Genomic DNA, 23,584 nt, shown 5'->3' on the forward strand with positions numbered 1-23,584 from the left:
GAAGTATTCGTTACCTACATTCCTAAAATAAATGGATGAATATTACAAGTTATATTGGTTTCCAAACTCATTTACAAAAACGTCACAGCCTTTCAAAACTGCAGAGAACCTTGGATGCATTCGATGCCAATCTTCTGGAATTTACTGAGCACTAACAACAATGGAAATGAGTTGTCCAGCATTATTCTGCCAGTTAGAAGTAAACAAAAGTCTGGTCTTTCCACTCCCAATTCTAAGGTCTTTCCTTACACAATTCCACTGTGGTTACTTATGTGTCAGAAATAGCCAATGTTTTAAAATGGTCTATGAATATTCTACCTAAGGGGCATCTTTGTAAGTGGAGTAGCTGGAAGGGATGGGGAACCCTACAGTGATATAAACTCTGCACCCATCTTCCTTACATACTAAGCTTTACAAAAACAATTCATATTTACATTTAGTCCCAATGTTGTACGGGTAACAAATTAGAGTACTCAAACTTCAGTGCACTAGTTATAAACCCCACTCCTAGGTGACAGTCAAGTTCTGCCTCTCACGATTGACCAAGAAGACCGAGGAAAGCACACACACACATCGAGATGAAGCAATGGCAAGTACTGTGATTTGAAAGCAAACCTTGAATTTGTCAGGTAAGTTCTGACTGCAAGAATATTTTAGTTCCTAGACTAGAATTGCTAACCAATCCCATTATCCCTAAATCAAGATAAAGCCAAGTCAGTAAGAAGTAGGGTCCCAACTAGAAATTGTAAGTGTGCTGAGACACAAACCCTCTCATGATGTGACTAGTAACACGGAGGCTTCTGATGATGTGCAGTGTGGGGCACTTGCGTGACTCTGTAAAACTCTGCCCCAGTCACAGGTCAACAGTGTTGTATGCACCTGGCAGGTTGACATCACAGAAACTATAATCTCTGGTCCCCCCTCCCCCCCGTACCTTAGGAAACCCAGAAATAATCAGTGTACCATCCGGAGTCACCACGATCCTATCCACGTAGTTCTATCGCAAAGGACAATGTACAGATGGCCAGAAAAGCATTCCTTAGTACCAAGAACGGGGTATCAGGGTTACTAGACAGCCAGCGATACTACTTCCTCCTATTACCTGAAAATACACAGGCCTCTTTCTCTTTGGCTCTAAGTTTAGTATTAAGAGGTTGTAATTCAAAAAAATCACTTAAATGGGTACAGATTAGGATAAACTGTTACCCTCCCTTTCTTTAACTTCCCCACTTAATTTAATGGCCATCTAAAACAAGTGATATAATCTACCTGTGCCTGAAAGATATGTCAAAAAATCCAGAATAGAGTCTACAAAAATGTTACGTTTCTAGCCAATAGCACATATTTATAAAGATAAAATGGAAAGAACGCAGATATGAGTGAACAATTTTTATTGAAACCCTCAAAGATTAAAGAGGACCAAATGGTGAGTTTGGGTACCATAACAGAAAATCTCACCCAACTGTACCATCATTCACAGGAATGAACAAACCCAAACACGACAAAATTCAAATTCTCATGTAATTGCTACAAGTGAATGTAAATTAACTAATCATTTTATCATAACCTTTCTGTAATCACATGAAAAAGAAGGGAATTTACATGGCATAACAAAAGATATGCAAAACTTAATGAAAACACAATTTCTTAATTTTCTCAAACTTACTTTTACAGGATGCAGAATGCACTTGAAATGATTAAATGACTTAAGCTGATTTTTTTTATTGCAAACTGTTTTAACATCAGCTTAACCTCCATGCATGGTATTCAAAAAGAACACAGCCTTTGAATTAGAAAGATCACTTAAGTTAAAATGAGGAATTAGGTATTGAAATGAGGAAAAGGCTGGGGTTTCTTTTGAAAGGAATCTTCAAGTACCAATAAGTATAGAGAAAGAATACTAATTTTGGTTACATTTTTCCCCTTACTGTTAAATATACAAACTATTATACCTTTCGAAATAAAATACCCACATAAGATAACTTTAATAAGAAACATTCAAACCAGATCTTGGAAAAACATTAAGCAAAAAATTTACTGGGCCAATCATGTCTTAATTTGTGATTATTCAAACATTTGATTACGTGTTTCCTGCTGTAGAGCCCAGGTTCTCTCCCTTTTGGTCCCTACAGTTAAGAAACATTCAGTTAGTTGTGCTATTGAGACAACCTGTGATAATGATTTCACTTAGAGGAAAAATATTCGCAATATACGCATTGACAGACCAAGGAGGAAGAGAAAGTAGGTGCTCTGAAAAAACCGTAAATGAAGAAAAACTACTGATTGTAAAGTTTTTATTTCCAAAGGAATGCTGCACCCATTTCACTTAATGTTAGAAATCCAGGTAAAGGCACTGGGATGTACTCCTCCGGATGAGCAGACCACTCAATCACACCGGACGTTTCTGAGTCTGCTGTGGCAATCGGCCTGCCTGCCGAGTGTTTCCGTGACACTTCTTACATAGAGACCAAAGGCAAATCAAACAAGTTTCAATCCATTTAAAATGTAACTAGTTTTATAAAAATATTCAGAGTTGCTAATAAAGCACCAAGAAAAAGAGAACCTCAGAGCCAGGACTCAGATCCTTTCTATGAGGTCACCCTTTACAGTTTTCTCTAATAGGACCTCCAGAGTGACAACAGTCATCTTTGACATGTCCTACCTATATAATCTTAGGGATGTAGAACGTTGCTGTGGTTACTATACCCAAATGCCAATTTTTATTATAAATAGTTAAGAGACATGTTACAAGATAGATTTCATGGCTTACTCTTAAAAAGGTAAAATAGGTGCAACTTTCCTTTAAGAAAGTCTTTATTTTGTAATATACCATTAATATTTTAATGTTCCCTTCAGTAAACACTGACATAACTACAATGGAACTACCAAAGACCTGTGAAGTAGCTACGATTATCTACAAATACTGCATTTTATTTCACTTGAATACAGTATTTGTACATTTTAAGAAAATATTGTACAAAAAATTATATAAATGAAAGCCTCAAAGAAATGTCACTAAATTTTGAACTGATGTGATCAAAGATGTAAATGAAAAGGTTTCTAAACATGATGTAAACATAAATGGAGTAATGCAAAACACCACGGTATTCAAATCTACTGTATTGCTCTTTTCACCCCTCTCGTATCTTTCGACACAGCTTTCTCCTTTTGGAACAATATAAGGGACAGTACATTATCTTCACGACTGTATGCCATCAAATCATTTAATACAGATGCTTGACACATTTAATTTATACAAAATCAATTTGCTTCAAGATACAAAATTAATGTTGATATGTAATTAATGAGAAAAATAAGATGTTAAAAAGATAACTATAAGAATACCCAGATATATGCTGTATTCCCATTTATATAGATCTGATCAATAAAACATCAACACATTCACTTAGATACTGATTTAATCCATGGATCAAGGCCATATTTTCAAAGTATTTTAAGGATGCCAGGACACTGCAAAAGCTGGAGAAAACAGTTGAGGAACAGTATATGCTTGCTAAACGAGAACTATGTTTATTTAGCTAGTGAATACCTAGAGTAATAAATTTTTACTTCATGATAGCAATCAGGCTCGCAAACACCCAGAAATAGGAATTAAGGGTTTTAAGTGTTATAAAGGTCATAAAAAGTCTGATTAGACTGAGGTACATTTACTCAAAATTTTGAGATTCATTAAGTGGTAGCAAACAAAATAATTCCTCAGACAAATGCACATTTTTCAGTGTACATATGAGGGGGGCAGGGAGGGAGAAGAATGTGCATTAACTGGTGCAGCCCACCAAGCTGCATATCAACGTTCTGTTACACCAAACAGGTTAAAGACAAGGGTAATGTTCTAATATAATCTCAGGTTATGTTTCATTTGGCTAAAATAGAGCTTAAGGTTGCTTTGCCATATTAAAAGTTTACTACAATAATTCTTCACATAAACATTTAGACTTGAACTCCAGGACTAAATATGGCATGATTATTTTGCTTTTAATCTGTCAAATAGCTAAAAATCGACAATTTAAAAACTACAACAAAGAAAAGTTGAAGCAGTGTGACTCTTACATCATTGAACCACTTCTAATGGTTAACTGTTAGTATTTAACAAATTCAAAGAGTTAATGAATCCTTGCATTCATTCAGTCTTCTGTGCCTTAGCTAGGATGCATAATTACAAAAGACAGCAGATACTGGTAAAAGCTTCAGGACAGAAAGTGCTTGACGAAGTTACAGTTCTCAAGTGTGTTTGGTGAGAGTATAAGGGCAGATGCGTTGATGAAAACCATTACGAGAGTCAATTCTGTGTTAAAGAGTTCAAAGATGTCACTTTAAGCAGAAAAAAAGCTTTAATAACGTCTTCTTTGACTTATTAGGCGTTTCCAGAGTCTACATCATTAGTGTTGTAACTCTAACAGGACATCTTCATATGGTTATTGTTTGTTTCTATTTCTCTCCTGAAAGAAAAACAAAAATACCGTCACTATATAAAGATTTAAATTGTATTTACATATAATGTAAACCATCTCCATAAAAGGTTCTTAAACACTAATTCACGTAATTAGTTAAAACTGGTTTACTATTACCTATACACACCACAGTGGGAAGATTACCACAAAACCTTTCAAAATGAAAAACTCCAACTCTTATTCCCAGACAGTAAAGGCCTTCTACATAGCCCTATTTTCACACAGCATTTTGGGGAAGGTGAGATTACAGCCAACATCCTTTAGCCCTTTCAATGACTTTCTGACAGTAAGGTATCAAAGAGAAGAAAAAGGAAGCTCTGTAGCAATTTCAAAACTTTTGGCTCAGGTAGGTTACGACGAAAGGGTAATTCTCAGTGTTAACAGAAAAAATACTTTGAATCACAAATTTCCTCCGTATCATATTCTCACATTCAGCATAACTTTCCACATCAGGAAACATTACAATTCCTTCTAAGAAAGTAGAAACACCTTGAACAAAAAAGGTGAACAAGTGATGTTCTCCCGTTTATTAACCAAATATATTTACAGTACCTACAAAACTTCTATCTTTCAATCGAAGGCATCTTATGGTCTGTTTGTACCATTTTGTTTTAGTGTGTAATTCAGTGGTTCTCAAACTTTCACAACATGCAGAATCAGCTGGACGGCTTGTGGAAACACTGGGCCCCCAAAATCTGAAGCCGAACCTGTGAGTTTGCAGTTCCCGCAAGTTCAGAGGTGACCCTAATACTGCTGGTCCAAGAACCACACTCCGAAAGCCACTGTGTTTACCACAGTGTGAGACTCTGTTTTCACTACTCCCAGTTTGTTTTTCATGTCCCATAATAAATAAGAATGCACTTTAAAAATTGTCAAATTAGTTTCCTGTACTCTGAGATACCATCAGAAAATTACAGAACTTTAAATTAATAAATTCCTTTCTTTTTTCATTTTAATATAATCCTAGAACCTGAGTAGCAGTATTTAATATAGAAAGCTAGTAAGTAAATGCCCTATTACATAACTACAAATAATATTATTTCATAGACACATAGGATCAGTGACATATTCTGAAACTAAAGAAAAAACAAAACAAAACAAAAAAGAGCTAGCAATTAATCATGTTTCAAAAGGATAAGCAAAACCAAAAATCCAACATAAAGAACGGAAAACAACAAAAAAATTTGGTACCAGGAAACTTAATCTAACTTTACAAAGGCTCTAAAGCTTTAAAAAAAAAACAGCCTAAACATAAGGTTTAGTTCTCAGAAGAAGAAAACAGATTTGTATGAGAAATACCAAAGCCTGCTTTGAATAGCTTGATAAAAACCAGAATTATAGATGAAGCAGGAGGATGTAACAGCACACTGCTCATCCTTCCCCATACAATGACTGATCTATACTAGAAAAATTCATTAACTCCACGAAGAGCCCCAAAATTACAGAAACAAAAGCAACACTACTTAAGGATAAGTTAGACAAAAATAGAGGTTTAATTCCAGGGAGAGGATCATTTATACAAATGAGGGTTATGTACTATTTAAATAAAAGAGATATTGTTTCAGTTTGAACTATAATCAACTACACATTCCAATAATCAATAAAATATACAGATTATAAAACATATAAGACATCTATGTATGAAATACATAACCTCTAACTCAGTGAACGAAAAAAGATGAAAATAAAAAGAAACTTCAAACAAGGCAGAAAAAGTAAGGGGGAGTATGAAAGACCTAGGTTAATTAGAAAGCACAAAATAAGATGGCAAAAATATACATTTACCTCAAGCAGTCAAAAAATGTAGAATCATCAATGAAAACAAAAAACAATACCTCAGATTTAAAAAAAACCTCTAAATCCAGTTACACGATTTATAAGAAATTTAAAACATAAGAACACAGGAAAGTTAAGAGTAAGAAAAGCAAACCAAAGACTGATACCACCTTATTACTATAACACAAATGGATTTCAAGGGGAAAACCACTGTTGGAGATAAAATCACCACCACATACTGAGAATAAGAAACATGTTTTTAAAAGCTAGTAGAGTATTTAACTAAAATTACAACTTTACATATATTAAAAGTTGTCAGAATTACAAAGAAAACCTGAGTTTTCTAATTATAACAAGAGAATTGAACACATTTCTCTTGGTAATCAGCACAGCAGACAAGTCAGTAAAGATACAGGTTAAATATACGGAACCCAGGAAACAGCTAACTATGACAGTACACACGGAACCACCCCAGAAAGTGACTATATGCCAAGGAGTCAGTATCATACAGATCACATTTTCTGACATAAATTTTAGAAGCAAAACAGATAATCCCAACCAAAAAAACCTTACCCACATGTGGAAATTCTAAAACACACTCCAAATAGTCTGCTCCAAAAGTCCTAAGAGAAATCTAAAACATTTTTACATCAGTACATAATAAAAATGTTCCATCTAAGTCCCTCCAATGCACTTAAATATCTATGTATGCAGAATTTTTTTAAAAGCTAGAAAGTACTGAGCTCATCCTCCAATTCAACGTTAGAAAATGTGTAGCAGTAAGCCCTCAGAGTAGGAGGAATGAAAGAAGACCCTGGCAGAAAAACACAGAATAAAGTAGTAAAAGAGAACCGAAGGACTAAAACTGAAAGCTGGAGTAGGGGAAAAAACCCAACAGTAGAAATAAATCTCTGGAAAAAATAAGTTAAAAAATTAGCATAAACGATATCATGAAGACAAATACAGCTAAAAATGTAAAACCGTAACTGCCCTGGCCAGGTGGCTCAGTTGGCTGGAGCACTGTCCTGTACACCAAAAAGCTGCGGGTCTGACCCCTGGCCAGGCAACCTACGGGAGGCTGCTGCTGATCTATGTTCTCTCTGTGTCTCTCTCAAATCAATCATCATATCCTTGGGTGAGGATTTTTTAAAAAACAGAAATAAAAGAAAAGTGAACATGTAAAAATAAATAAAATAAAAACACTATTAATGTCAATATGCAAAAAAGTTTTAGACAAAATGGACAACTTAAAAATACAATTTACCAAATACAATTTACCAAAACAAATTGAATAAGACTTATAACTAAAAAAGTTTAATCAACAACTGAAAATCCACTCCAAGCAAAAAAGCCACCAGGCTCATATGGTTTTACAGATGCATTTGATTAACTGTCCCAGAATTGATAATTAGGTAATTCTGAACTTATACCTGTTCCAGAAATAGAAATAGAAAAAGAGCAACTATTTCCTGATATATTTTGAGGTTAGCAATACTTTTGATACTAACATTGTCAAGAAAAGCATGAATAAAATAACATTCCAGTCTCACTTGTCACCAAGGACCTCTTACTGGCTGTTCTGTTGGTAACAGAGTGTAGAAGAGCATGGCGGGGAGCAAGAAGGCCAGTAAGAAGGCTAGCACAGAAGCAGCGACTCTTAGACTGGGGTGAAAAATGCAGAGTTAGTGGAGGTGCTTGGAATCGGGATACATTTTAACAGTGGAGTCAACAACACTTACTGACACTGATCAGATATGGGTAAGAAAGAAAAGTATTAAGAACAAAGAATGAGTCCAGTAGTCGTGGCCTAAACTGGAGGAACAGTGGTACCCTCTGCAGGATGGAGACAGTTTGGGGTAGGCAAAGAAATGAATTCTATTAAATTTAAGATGCTTATTAGACAACTAAGTGAAGCTATCAAGCAGGCAACTGGATACATGAATCTGGAGGTAAGAGGAAAGGTCCAGGATGGGTATACAAATTTGATAGTCTTCAGGTGTAAAAATGTCCATCAACAAACCTCAAGTACTCCAGAAGTCTACAGTCAATATCATGGCTTTTTTTTTTTAACTTTTATTTTTTTATCTTCACCCAAAGATATATTTTCATAGCTTTTTAAAGAAGCGTAGAGAGAGAAATATTGGTGCAAGAGACAGCAATTGGTTGCCTTCTGAATTGGGGATCGAACCTGCAACCTGGGTATGTGCCCTGACCGGAAATCAAACCCATGACCTTTCAGTCTACAGGACATCACTCCAACTAACTGAGCCACACTGGCCAGGGCAATACAGCTGCTTTAAAACAGGTGTGTTACACAGCCAACTTCATAATTACACCTCTTGCTGTGTTGTTGGTAACACAGGGAGAACGGAAAGCTAACCTACACAAAAGGAGCCATAGTCCTGTGCACCTGGTGAAGGACTAAGCCTCTACTGATGATTCAGAATGAGGCACTTCCAATATGTACAAGTCTATGACACAGTTTCCAAAGTACTTCACAGAACTCAACTTTTCTTTTACTAATGATTGACAATTCAAAAAAGCAATTTGCAGAGGGGTCATTTTTCATTAATAGAGCTAGGCCTAATAGAGACAGATTGAGATTTGAGTGCTTCTGAGTCTCTGACATAGTGCTTCCTCCTCACCCTGGGCTGAACAAAGGCACTGGAGATCAACAGACCATCCCAAGGCTGAGACCCAGAAATTGAAATTGGCCTGTGGAAGTAAACTCCAGAAGTTAGTTCACTTGCCAACCAACGTGTTTATTTTTTTCTTTTTTTTTTTTGCCAGAGCTTATTAACAGGAGAGCAAACAAGAGCCAGAAAACAAAATTTTCCTCAGTGCCTTCAGAGGGGCCAACAGTTTGCTCTTAACATTACAGATAAAAACAACATATTCCTTTAATCAACAGTAGGTTTATCACCATTAGCAGTATTTCAGTTTTCATTAACCAGGACCTGTTCACAAATGAGCCACCAGGGAAAAGTTAACCGTGTTTCTAAGAAAACAAACCACTGAGAAAGAAGATGAGAATAATCACTCAGAACAATACAATAGAACTGCTAAAGGAGGAAGTATTTGGGGAGGAAAAAACCAAACAAAGCAAAAGCAGGCACTTGAGATCTAAATGTCACAAAAACAAAGACCTTCGCTTCTTTAGACATCTGATTTTCAAATTAAAAATTTCAGTAGAGGAATTAAAGGGGGAAATGGTCACTGCCTCATTTGGGAAGTAGAATATTAGGCGCAAGAACTATGCCAAATTACAAAGCATGAAAAAAAGAAGTTAGAAATCACATACACAAAAATAAGAGAACTGAAGAATAGATCCAAGACAAATGAGTAGTTTGGAAGTAGAAAAAAGAAAGAATGGATGTGTTAAATAAAAAATTCACAAATTCTTTGATACACCTCCCTGCATAAGGTAGGGCTTAATTTTTTTCCTCTAGAGTGTAGGATGGACATAGTAACTTGCTTCAAAGAACAGAGTATGCATAGAGGGAAAAAAAGACGTTTCCTTTGGAGAATCCGAGCAAACACAAACTGAATGAAGTAATCAAAGTCCGTATCACCAGCAATAAGTTATGTACAATCGGACGAGAAAGACACATAACGTACGTGGTATTCTTCCCCAAATCCCACCACGTCAGTCTGCACCAGGAAAGACTGAGAAACCGTCACAGCATTAAGAAGACAGGACAACTAAATGCAAAGCTGCTGTTCCAAACCTTGGAACATTTACATACCTTCTTAAGTTATATAAGTGTCTAATCACTAACTAATATAATGGATGTCAACTAAAAAACTGTTTAAGTCTGTAGTTTAATAAAGATTATTATACCAAAGTTAATCTCTTAGTTTGGATAAGTGCACTATAATTATGTAACATGTTAATATTAGGAAAAACTATAAATATACAACATACAGAAACTGACTACATTATCTTTGCAACAAAATTACTTAATAAAAAACCCTAATAAAGTTAGAAAAATCAACTCCCAAATAATCGTATTGCTGCAGAAATATGAAATACACATATGTTCTACAGGGCATAGTTATTTTAATGGCTGCCCTGCTACTCTTTTTATTGTTTATGTGTTAGATTCTGCCCAAGTTAAAACCAGTAAAGTATCAGATATTTTTAAAGTTTAAAAGAAGAAGGTGTGCATTTTCAAAAAGACTAAGTCTATAGATGAACAGATGACAAAAGTTAAAACATATAATAAATTCAATTCTTCAGGAAACTTAATGACTTACCAGAAATGAAATCTGCATAGGCTGGCTGACAGGACTGGAAAAATTCGTGCTAGAGAGCAGAACAAGGGGTGTATTGGGTGGATAAAACTGATAGCTGTTCAAAAACCTACATATTTGTCCAGAGCCACTGAAGGGCTAAAACACTGAGACAAGCACGACATGCACTGTCCCAACATGACGGACCCTTTCCCATTGAGAGCAAAGGACAAAAATTGTACAGAAAACAGACCAATTCTGCACTGCAAAATTTAAACCAAAAAATAATCAAGGGAACAGACAACCATTACCCTTTGGAGGTTGTTTTTGGAAGTCAGCTCTTTGAACTTAGGCTTCCATTTAATCAAGAGTGTCACATTCTTGATCCTCAGCATGAGCACACTACAACTGCTTTAGAAGATCCTAGTGCTTAAATTTATAAACAAAAGTATTATTCAAGTTCGAGAAAATAGATGTAGTCTAGTAATATATACTATCAACTAAAGGTCAACTAGTCTCCAAGGTAACTACAAAATGGGAGAGTTGGAAAGAAGTTCAAATGGCGCGCACGTGTTAGTCTAAGTGTCCAAATGACAGTAGGGATACAGTTCTAAGGCTTAGGACTAACTCATGTTTTGAGCTGTGATTTATTTCCACAAATAGTATCACTTAATACACTAATTCTTTTTAATGTGTTGTATTATTTTGGTTTTAGAGTTTACACTTAATCTCATGTTTAAGTAACACTATATGAAAAATAAAATTGCAAGGGAAAAAAAAGCACAAAGATCAGAAAGAAATCAGTGGTCTCTACTTGCAGACATGATTGTTAGGTAGAAAACCCTAGATGTTCTATTAGGACTACTAGACTTTATTAAGTGAATTTAACAAAGTCACATGACATAGGACATTTCTATAAACCAACTGGGAAGTAAAACTGAAAATGCAATTACAGTAAAAATATACTTAGCAAGAAATTCGGCAAGAGACATGCTGGCCCTCAAAACTACGAACTATAAAAATGAGAGAAATTATGTTTGTCTCTCTAAGCAGACTGAGTTTAAAAATGGAGGGGGGTTATTTATCTTTAGTAACTTTTAGTATTTATCTGTTGAATGAACAAGGGAATACTCGATGTGGCACTATAGTTTGACTAGACGTGTGCTAGAATTCTCAGGGAAAAAAAAAACTGACCTGGGACCTGGTAAGCAGCGCTTGGAGCCAAAGCAAAGGAATCCATATGTAATTCTACTTTAAAGCCAGATTTTGGAGTTTTTACAATAAAATGAAAACGATAAAATGATTACATTTCAGATTGTTGTTCACAAGTGAAACTGTCCACTAGTTGCTTTTTAGATCCTAGTCTTTTATCATAGATGATAGTCTTGTTATTTCAATATTGACTGTCAAAAGTATAAGACACTCGAAGTAACATACCTGTCAAGTTTCCTGCCAAGAAACAGTAATGTCAGTTTCACTCAGAAATTAGAGTGTAATATATAAACAAAGTTCAATGGAGATAAGTTCTGAGAAGCATGTCATGAGGTGAACTTGTCATGTATATCAGTGCATTTATACAAACCTAGATGGTATAGCCCAGTGGTCCCCAACTTTCAGGAGCAGAGAGAAGGCAGAACTCAGGTGAGTTTCCCTCCCAGTCCAGTTCCCAAGAGGCCACAGACTGGTACGGTCCGAGGCCCAGGGTTAGAGGACCCCTGATGTATAGCCTACTACACGCCTAAGCTATATGATCTAGCTTACTGCTCCCAGGCTACAAACCTGTCCAGCAGGTTACTGTACTGAATACTGCAGGCAATTATTACACGAGGGCATATATTTGTATATCTAAACACAGAAAAGGCATTTAATATAAAAGATGAAAGATGGTACACCTGTGCAGGGCACTTACTATGAATGGAACTTGCAGGACTGGAACTTCCTCTGGGCGAGTCAGTGAGTGAGCGGTAAGTGAATGTGAAGGTCTAGGGTGTTACTATACACCACCGTGGACACTACAAACACTGTCCCATAAGCCCTCCCCCTGCTTCGTTCTGACAGGGTCAGAAATAAAACATGGAAGCGGTCTATGCTGCTCCATGAACAGGGATATGGACTGGATTGATCAGCAATACCAAGAAATCAACTAAGGCACCGTAACAGTGACCATCAGGAGGGAGTGAAAGGTGGCCTGAGGATTAATAACAAATCAAGATGGAGAGATAAAGGAACACAGGGGATTGCCATGGCAGTGTGTTCTGGGTATTACATGCTGGAGCAGCGGTCATATTAAGGAACAAGCTTTGTGGTATTCATAAAAAAGAGGGGAGGAGGTGTCTAACGTGGAAAGGGCATAGAACTAAGAACTCAATAGCCTAACTTGGGAAATTTGTTTTTGGTTCCACCGACTCTGGAACAAAGGGGTCTCTTTAGAATTAAACTGATGTTAAAAATAAAATTTATCTATGCTTTACATCATTACAGTCTGAAAATACGTCCAAAGTACAAGGACAGGCTGGCTCCACACTACAACAGGAAATGCAGCTCTACTATAATCTCATGATAGCACCGTTATATGTGCAGTCCACTGCTGATCGAAACACATGCACATGACTGGCTAGTAAATTTCTGAATTAAGAATTATATGTCACACTTCTAAAATAAACTGTTAATGGGGAAGATAATTCAATAATGTAAGTTTCTTCCTGAAACAAAACTATTTCATATTACTTACAGTTAAATATATACGTATGTTCCTGAAGTAATCATGTATTTTCTGCTGTAGAAAAATAAATGAAATAATTGAAACACCATCAGTTTAGTAACTGTTCATACCATTATAGGTATGAAATATCTCCCAAAGATACATAATTAATCCAGTAAACTACTGGTAGGTCATTTACTAAAAACCTCATAAAATTCTTTATCAACACTGGAACATAACGCAGATACCATTAACTCTCCTAGGGGGCAACAAAATTAATCTAAGAAAATAAAAACAACATTATAAAATGTTAATTGAAGCATCTCCTCTTTTCCCGCACCTGGCTTATCAGAAATATTTACCAAGTTCAGAATAGATTATCATTGCAATAAAAATGAAATCATCTTGACTATTTAAAATATCACTCAATGTTTTATCAAAGCTCACTTAACCATGTAATATAAAAGTTTATGGTATCAAGTGTGAGACATCCTGGACTAAAACCTATTTATTTTCCAGAGAAACATTTTTCAAAGTTTACAGTAAAGATCAAAGGAAAAGCAAGATTTTATATACTGAATTTGTTTCTGTGTATTATAATCAATTCATTAACTGAGAACTACAACCATAGAAAAGTTTACCAAAAGGCAATCGAATAGAGACTTCAACCTAAGAACTACTATGATTCACAGGGAAGCATTACACTACATGTCCTAATTGAGAAAAAGGAAGTAGAGATGGTCTCTGACAATGGTTTGAGTTATAATGTTTTGACTTTACAAAGATAAAAAAGCAATATGCATACTAAATTACGCTGAGTATTTATTATTATAAAATAGGCTTTGTTTTAGATAATTCTGCCAAACTGTACGCTAACATTAAGGGTTCTGAGCGCATTTAAGGTAGGCTATGATGTTGTGTAGGTGTATTAAATGCATTTGCAACTTACAGTACTTGCACCTTACAGTAGGTTAACTGGGATGAAACCCCACTGTAAGTCGAGGAGTATCTGTACATACAGAACTGTTGTCACAGGTAAAATTACTGTTGAAGTAATTTCTTACACATCAACACAAACTTGGTAAGTTTGAGGCAGACCTAAGATCATCTCATCTCAGAATCAAAGTTACTACAATTGTGAAAAAAATTCTATCAGGTACTAAGATTTACTCTTTGGAAATATCCGACAATATAAAATCACATATATGACCAATATCCCTAGAATATTCTAGAATTAAAACTATTTAATAGGGATTTTATTGTAATTATGACTGGCCTGTCCCTGCGTTAAGTTACAGGGCTCCCTCTCTTTCTGAGAGAACAGGTATAGGTAAGTGCCATATTTTGTAAGTGCATCTCAAAATTACTGGCAAGTGGAAACTTTATTCCTATATAAAATTAAAAGGGCTAAAAATTTCACCTCAGATTTTGTTTTCTGATTAATAATGATTCATGAAAATCAAAGAATATAACAGGATCTAAATGACTCACATTCAGTACACCAAAAGTACAATTTCAGAGAAAGGATTATTAATTAGTCAAAAGTAGAATCTAATGCTATTTAGATTACTTGATTTTATAATGGACAAATATACCCAGGACATTATCAGTTCTTTGTTTTTCCTTCTTTTATTTTCCAATTAAACCAGCTTTATCATCAGACACAATACAATACAAACATCAAGCTGAGGTTAAAAAAAGCCCCCCTAACCTCCACTAGCCCTTTCTATTTCAAGTTCCTCTGATGGGTTGTCACTGACTTTAAGTAGCATACTAACACATAAATTTCTCGATTTAACAATTGAGACACTATCCATTCCCACTGCAGCTATGAGTAATTTATGACAGTTGAATGTTTTATTCTCTTCCTCCTCTCTACATTAGAAGCCATACTTAGTTCTAATGACTGTTATGACTTTAATTAATATGCTTAAGGCACAACTGCTTCTATCTAAAGAGATACGTTATCTCTATAAACAATTATGTTACACCTTCAGAAACATGAGGAAGTTAGTACAAAAATTTACCCTTCCTCAAATCTTTCCTTCCTGCTCCATCTCATAACATTTTATCTACCTGGAATTAAATCTCTGACATACTATTGTCCATTTCTACCAACGGAAAAACCATTTTACTTGAATGACCAAGTACATATTTCCTAAAGTACAGTAACTAAACCAATTAAGAAAAATTCTATGACCTTCAAACTTCCCTGTAAATAAGATTTTTCTAAGCTTTCACTCATTTAACAAGTGTTTATAAAACACCTATTATGTGCCAAGCATTAGGTACTAGGGCTTCAGCAGAGAAAAAAAGCAAGTCTTGCTCTCACATAGCTAGCTTATGGTCCATTGAGAAGAAAGGTTAGGCATTTTTCTTTTTAGCTTCCTTCACGTCTCCAAGGTCAGTGGTTCCCAAGTGGGAGCTCATTTCATTTGTCAGGCTTCAGAGACCACAGTGCCTTTTAACAGAAAGAACAGAGATGCTTACAGTATTGACACATACTATATTTACAGTAAAGACCCATCTGATTCAAAATGCACCTAGAGTTGCCATTGAGAAATTTATTTGTTCTAGTAAAATCAGCTAAGTCTTATCTTTCTTGAATTTCTTTTTCACCCTGTTGAAATAGCTCAAGTAACTTTCTCATAAAAGGTCTCTGGCTAAGCTCTTATACACCTGAAATTTTGCACTGCCCTCAATCACAGAATTTGACACTCATGTTTAATAATGTAATGTACTCCATCCCCTCCACTCCAAAAACAGATTTTACATGTGAGTATCCAGAGCTGTAGATGAGAATTCCCGACAGTCTGATTCTTTCTTTCTATTGCTCCACATTTGTAAATTCATTGATTCAAAATCCTAGATCATCAACTAGATCTAAAACATGAACATCTTATTAAACTGCCTGTTCATTGCTTTTTTATTTTGAGCATCACAGTTCTCATTTCCAAGAATATTTTCTGGCTTTCTTTCCTTTTTACATTATGAATTCTCCCTAAAATCAAATCAAATTTTGTTTTGTCTTTTAAATTAACTTCTGCTCTCTGAATTAAATATTTAAGTGGGTTTGTCATGGTTGTTCTTTCAACAAGCTTGGTATGTTATTTTATCAAATATATCAGAATTGTGTGTTCAAATCTAAATGTGAAGAACCACTCAAATACTACAAAAACTGGTATGGATTTCTCCTACAGTTTTAAGTTTCACCTATACCCCTCACTATAAAACAGACAGCCTGACTTTGTAAGCTTTATATAACACGACAGGATATGTCTGGTGGGCTCCCCCACAGGGTGCTTTCCTGGTGAGGCAAGCTGGGAAATTCCTCTACTGCCCAAGTAACCAGAACAAAAAAGAAAAAGAAAAGGCAACAGAAGACTCAACAATGACAAGACAGAATTAGCTTTTTAAAGTGCTCATCTATCACAAGCAAGCTCAAGAATTTAAAGAAAAACATGAACACAGTACGACAAGAAATGTAAGAAAACTACAGTCAACCTTAATGTTAAATTTTAAAGTACAAAACTTCTAGGAAAACGCAGAGGAAAAAATTCTCCCCAAATTTGAGAAAGGCAATTATTTGATGTCAGATCAGTACAAGCCTTCTAAAACTGTTGGTACTCAAAACTGTTTTGGCTATTCTAGGCCCCACACCTGATCTTAACCTGGAACCCCCCTTCCCCCCCCAAAAAAGGCTTACAGGACACTGTGGGTCAGCTAACAGAATACTGCAGTTACGTTAGGAAATATATACACTTTTGGGGGGTAAAGAGCCATGATGTATAAAACTCTCACATTGTTAAAAAATAATCATAAAGCAAACAAGAAAAATGTTAACAGGTGAGCCAGATAAAAGGCACACTAGTATTCTACACACTATCCTTATTCTTACAAGTAAATTATAAATTATATCCAGATAGAGATTTAAAAAAAGAGATTCACTCATATCCCCGCATGTCTCTACAGTTCAATCATTCCACCATATTACTATAGCACCAATGTGTTTTGAGCATTTTCCTGCTGACAGACATTTTGGTTGTTCCTTTTTTTTTTTAAACTATTATTGCCTGTGCTGCTAAGAACATTCCTGTTTGTCTTCTGGGGTACATGGAAAGTTTTTCTTAGTTATCTATCTTAAAGGAAAACTGAATTATAGCGTGTATGAAATGTCCAGCTTCACAAGAACATGCAAAAGTGCTTCCACACATGGCTTTGTCAATTTAATGTTCCCACCAGCGGTTTTATAAGAGATTGTGTTGATCTACAGTCTTCCAGTGCTTGATACTATCAAATTTCTTAATTTTGCCAAATAAATGTACATTTTTTTATTATAGTCTTGATTTGCATTTTTCTTGTTATTATTAAAACTGAATACCCTTCTATATACATATCAGCCATTTTTGTTTCTTCTCATGAAATGACTATCCATGTATCACTTGGCCCACTTTTCAACTAGATATCTTTTTCTTAAACTGACTTACAGGAGTTCTTCATTCTTTTTATTCTTGATACCAATCTTTGGTCAGTTGTGTTCGAATTTTTCCCAGTTCCTAATGTCTTTTTGGTTTCTTTAAAGAATCTTTTGATGAACAGATTTTAATATAGTTGAATTTTATCAATCTATTTTTGTATAATTAAGTGTTGTTTTAGGTCTTGTTTAGGAAACCCTTCTTTACCCAAGATCTGAAGGATGTGCATCTGAGAGAATGTAATCTTCACATATCAGAAGCTCTGAGGAATTTCAGCTACAATAAGACCAAAGGGGTTACATTAAAAGAAAAGGCTAAAAAATAACTCCTTTTATTTAAAAAATTAAAAAGCATAACAAGTAAAGAGAATCCTACCAACACACCACTAATCTGTCCTTTGGATAGTGCCAAGGAGAACCTAGAATACATACCCTTCCTTCATCACTGGGATATCAAGAGTATTTTGAAAGTAGTTTTGCTGGAAAGCCCAAGTGCAAGTATACTAAAAATCTACGAATGAAAATCTATGAATTCTACCTGGACTAGAGGTAACAGCCCCAGGAAGAAAACTGGGCAGAGACACATGATAACCCAAGTGTTAAAAGGCAGGGAAAACTTTCCTGACATGGTGGTTTCAAACGCAAAGGGAAGTCAAATTTCACCTTCCAGCTTATCCATTGTGCTGGCTTTGCCTGCATAGGCTGATGAATTGCTTATCTGGTAGAGTCACTTACATCATGCCTCTCCCATCTCATGCAGCTAACACCAAGCATTAAAGTGCAAAACAAACAAACACTAAGACCAACAAAACAAAACACCCGCGCTATTTGGGGGCAAATACCTGACCTGGATGATCGATCCTCTTCTTTGTTCAATGACGACAGGGGGGAAAAAAGCCAAAATGAGTTAAAAGGATACTAATAAAACTATCATGAGTCCAGGTGTTGGTTGCCAGATATTAGACTTGGGGGAAGAATGTAAATACAAAGGAATAGTACAATAGTTTTGAAGCAATAATGGAACTATTCTGTATCCTGATTGTGGTGGTTACACAAATATACAAATATGTTAAAATTCACAGAACTGTACAGGAACTAGTCTATATCCTGACTGTGGTGGTTACACAAATACAAATGTGTTATATTTCACAGAACTGCACACTCCAAAAAAGTGATTTTTACCCTATGATTAAAAAAATTTTAAAACGATTTATATACAAATATTTATAGAAGCTTTATTTACATTTTTCAAAAAGTGGAAACAATCCAGGTGTCCCCCAAAGAACTGATGAATAAACTGGTAAATCCATACAATGAAATAGTACTTAGTGATAATTAAAAAGAACAAAAATTTGATATACAAAAATAACCAAATAAATTGAAGAGGTATCATGCTGAGTGAAAGAAGCCAGTCTTAAAGGATTACACACTGTAATTTCATTCATCTGACATTATGGAAAATGCCTTCTAGAGACAGGACAGATCAGTGAATTAGGGGAAGTGGAAAGGGGGGCACTTGACTACAAAGCAGCAGCAAAAGGAAATTTGTCATTTTACTGTATGTAAATGTAATAAAAGAAACAAGTTAAAAAGAATATGAAAGAGAAAGAAGTTTCTAAAAGTGATCATCACAGGAAGCAAAAACAGGCTGTGAACAGTCATCTTTGTGCCCCCCAAATCAAATGGAATCTGGATCAAGGAATTCAGTTAAGAAAACAACCAACAGATGTAAACGGCAGCTAGACTGATAATATAAGCGAACATGTCACTGTAGGATTCAAAACCTCACAAATCACAAAATCAATACAAAGCAAATCATATCAATGCCACGGAAATTCAAATTTAAGAAATTCTCCAAATGCAGGAAAAAAAATAATAAAGAACCAATGACACTGAAGGACAAAGATTCAACGTATTTTCATATTAGAAAAAATAAAACAAAAATAAAATCCTGGATTACAGACGAAGAATTAAGGAAAATTTTAAGACAGACTCATATTATACACATTTACACACAGGTCTATATTGTAAGAATAAAGAAAAGTCTTTTATGTACAGAAACAGCTATTTCAAAAGAAAGAAAACTTAGGCTGGCCTCAGACATCTCCATAATATAAAACTATAAATATATTTATATATGTAATAGAAATATAAAACTATAAAGCAGAGCCTGAATAAAAAGACTGTGACCCCAAAATTCTATAGCCAGACAAACTGCTATTCACATATCATAGCTAAAGAAAGATTTCCTTTTTTGCACTGAGGGCTTAATAAACATATTATCAAATTATTCTGCCTAAAAAAAGGAAGTTAAGATTCAAAATAAATATGCCAAAGGTGGATTAGACATAACAAGACTGGCAGTAAACACAATTTAAATGTCAAATTTTAAAGCTGAAATCACTGTTGAATGTATGATTACAAAACAGTAATGTAATGGTCATAATTCCTAAAACAATTATATAATAAAAAAATAAGACAGGATTAAATTTTTACATTGGGTGGAGAAGAAATGTGTAAAGACATAAAAGGATGACCTCTCCTGGGCAGTGAGAAAGGAAAGTTGATAAATATTTCCCTGCCTTGCATCTTTCTCCATGTGTAATCTCATCCCACTTCCACTGACTCATCTGTTGAATAAGAAGCTCCCAATCTGTGACTCCCACATCTAACTGCCTAATCAAAGAGATCTGTCTATATTTCTCAAAGGCATTTTAAAATAAGTGTATCCTGAAACAAAATCTTTATCTGTAACCCACCTTTCATATCCCAAATTGTTTTTCCTGATCCACTATTTGTAATGGCAGGTACAAAAGGTTGAACAGGGCCTTGAATTTTAAATAGTCACTTGTTTAATTCCAAAGCAAAGTTTCTAACATCTAACAATTCAGTTCAGGAGTCACCAGCAGCAAAATCACCAAGGTGCTTGACTAAAACTGTACTCTACCAATCCCTTACCAAATACATCAAATTCTCCTGAAGTGGGCCTCAAGAATCTGCATTTTCAAGAAGCACCCTGGTTGATATTTTATGTGCCCTAAAATTTGGGAATTACTGCTCCAGGACCATTATATTTCAACATTATTCACCATTAACTGAAATAGTTCCCTTTTCTGCAAAGATCAAGAAGCTGCAAGATGCTTGCTTATGTTCATACACACATAGAAATCTACTTAAGTTCCCGTTTTACTTTAATTTCTCCGTACAAGCTTTCCATAGCAACTGTCGTAATTTATTGGAGAAGCTTCTATTAACTTTATACCTGATTCATTTGAAAATAACTTTAAATGTTATCATCCACAGAAAAATCTACTAGTAGCCTACTCCGTCCTTTCTCTCCTTTTCTCCTAAAAAAAGCACCCTCTCCCCCACCCCAATTTTCTGTTGTAGTTTGAAACAAATAGCATCCCCCAGCCTGACTTGTTGTGTGCTTTATGATGAAATCTGGCTAACAAGATGCAAGCATGAACAGTGAGTAAGTAATTTCTTGGGAAATTCCCCTTCAAGTCTCACAGAGGTAAATTAATAGTGTCAGAAATCAAATCCTACAGTCTACATCTAAAGCCTATGTCTTTCCAACTCTTGGCTGCCTTCCTAAAGTCAAACCTTTACTATATTTTGTACAACTGCTCTAACTACACAATTATAAAAATGCCTCAGGAGTTTTAGGGAAAAATATTTTATTTCTCATAAATACAAAATAAGTAATAATCAAACATTTATTTAAAAGCTGTTTCTAACTCCAGACACATTTTGCCATAAAATTAATGTTTGAGATTGGAATCTCTTGCCAGTTCTTATGCCTGCTTAATTACAAATGCAGAATTCACTGAGTTTTGATGAACAGGACTCAATGATCTTTATCACCTGAGGAGTATGAAGAATAGGCAGGAAGCAAATTCAGAGTAAGGGTTACCCTTGGGAAGGAAAGAGGAAATGTTTCAAATATGGCATCGCAGGCTTTCAAGGATGTTTATAAAGTTGTTTCGTAAGCCACCTCAGAGTAAAGTTCTTAAACTCAGAATGTAATATTAAAAGGCATTAAAGATTAAAGAATACCCATCCATGCACAACACCCCAATAAAAAGACCCTACACACAAAAATTACTGTACTCTTACCCTACGCATGGCTTCCTCCTCTTCTTGACGCTTTTCATAATGTGCAAAGTCATCAAAGATTGAGGTGGTATGCTTGAAAGTAGCAATTATTTTAAGCACTTGCTTAGCTTTTTCTAGGGGTACCTCTTGAGTGTCCCTTGAATTGGTAACTGGTTTGTTGTCATTATTTTCTAAGCGAATATGCCGTAATTGGTTATTGGGAACATCTTTGACAAAGATCCACTTAACTTCAAATTTGCCCTTCCACTTATCCTGAGACCAGACACCAGCATATGCATTATAGTCCACAACAGACTTCATTTCAGCCACTCCACAAAAATGTCCACTGCCATTCACACTGAAGAGTAAATAGAGTGGGCCTTTCCCGTTCAGGGAACGGTAAGCTGCATCCAAACGCTTATTACCATGCTCAGTACTACACCAGATAGAGTACTTAATGGAACGGTGAATGTCATCCTCAGAATAGCTTTTAATTATAAACACACGTCCATTCTTCAGGTTCCAGTCAAAGTCTTTGGGATTATAGTTGTTTATGGCCTTTAGCTTTTCCAGCACTGGATGCACTTCCACACTAGAAGGTGAAGCGCTGACAGGAACAACACCTAAACCAAAGTTTTCACCGCCCACTCCATTGTTCTGGTTGAAGCCAGCTCCCCTATTCCGAGGAGCTACCCAGCGGTTCTGCAGCTGCTGCTGTTGGGGCTGCACTTGGTGAGGCTGGGCCTGTGGCTGAGGTCCTTGTTGCTGCTGTGGTTGTGGTGGCTGAGGCTGCTGTTGAGGCAGTTGGCTTTGCACCAATGGTGGTGGTTGAATTAATGGCTGAGGCTGCTGGATTATAGTTTGAGGAGGCAGAACTGGTTGGGTTGGTGGAGCCTTTACCACAGACCCCTTTTCATCCCAAGTTCCAATATTCATGTTGTGTTTTATAGGAGGTGGTGGCACAGCAGAACCCCCAATTCCCACATTGCCCTTGGGTTTAAGTTTCGGTTGAGGTTTGGCAGGCTTTCTGGCAATGGCGGCCCAGGAGGTTGGTTTAGGTGCTGCACTGCTAACTGGGGGCACACTATTGGTTGCAATGCTAGTCATACCACTGCTGCTCAAGGCTGTACCTACAGTTTTTGTCACTGCAGCTGTCAGGTCACCACCAATTTTCAGTCCAGTCATGCCTTGCTCAATACTGCTAATGCCGGGCACCTTACTCAAAGTATCATTGCCAAATCCAGCCTGTCCATCAGTAATAGCTCTCCCAAGAGAACTAGGTGGATAGCCGTAACTGCTACTATAAGCAGAACTTTGCGTTGATTGTCCCTGAGATCCACTTGTCCCCCATGTAGAGAAATCAGCATTACCAGGAAAAAAGTTAAATCCATGCTGACCAAGAAATGGAGGGGTATTTCCTAATGCCCCAGGTTGACTAAACACACCATCTGGTATATAATGATGTTCTCCATTACTCATTTGTCCATAGGTTGTCAGATATGGCATAGGTTGGTCTCCCGCCGTGGACCATGCTGCTTCCCCAAGAGAATATGGAAATCCAATGGATGGAGCATAGTAACTAGGCATGTATGGATCTGACATTGGTGGATAGCTGTTACTCTGGAAAACAAAAGATCATAATCAAGAGCGAAATTTCCTCCGAAGGGTAGGGGGAAAAAAGACATGTGAAAGATTAAAATCAAATAGTTTTAAGTAAGTGAAAAACAAATCCACCTGTTCCAGATAGCTAAATTAAAATTTCACATCTAAGTTTATCAACAACAACAAAAAATTGGCTGATGACTCTTTATTTTAAAGTATTTTGTATAA

The 23,584-nt window shown here is 35.9% G+C and overlaps 1 protein-coding gene across 4 annotated transcripts in view; it reads right to left on the reverse strand.

Moving 5' to 3' along the window:
• Positions 1-1,376: 1,376 nt before the first annotated feature.
• YTHDF3 (YTH N6-methyladenosine RNA binding protein F3) overlaps positions 1,377-23,584 on the reverse strand; it is a 37,449-nt gene continuing 15,241 nt past the window's right edge. For all 4 annotated transcript variants that reach the window (XM_024572012.4, XM_053929516.2, XM_071222252.1 and 1 more), the window contains 2 exons: positions 21,776-23,374; positions 1,377-4,460 (listed from right to left, as the gene is read on the reverse strand). In XM_024572012.4, the coding sequence (XP_024427780.1) occupies positions 4,437-4,460; positions 21,776-23,374 (1,623 nt within the window). In that variant the 3' untranslated portion in view covers positions 1,377-4,436. The remainder of the gene's footprint in view (positions 4,461-21,775; positions 23,375-23,584) is intronic.

The sequence above is a fragment of the Desmodus rotundus genome, chromosome 8 (genome assembly GCF_022682495.2).
Source record: "Desmodus rotundus isolate HL8 chromosome 8, HLdesRot8A.1, whole genome shotgun sequence".
NCBI lineage: Eukaryota > Metazoa > Chordata > Mammalia > Chiroptera > Phyllostomidae > Desmodus > Desmodus rotundus.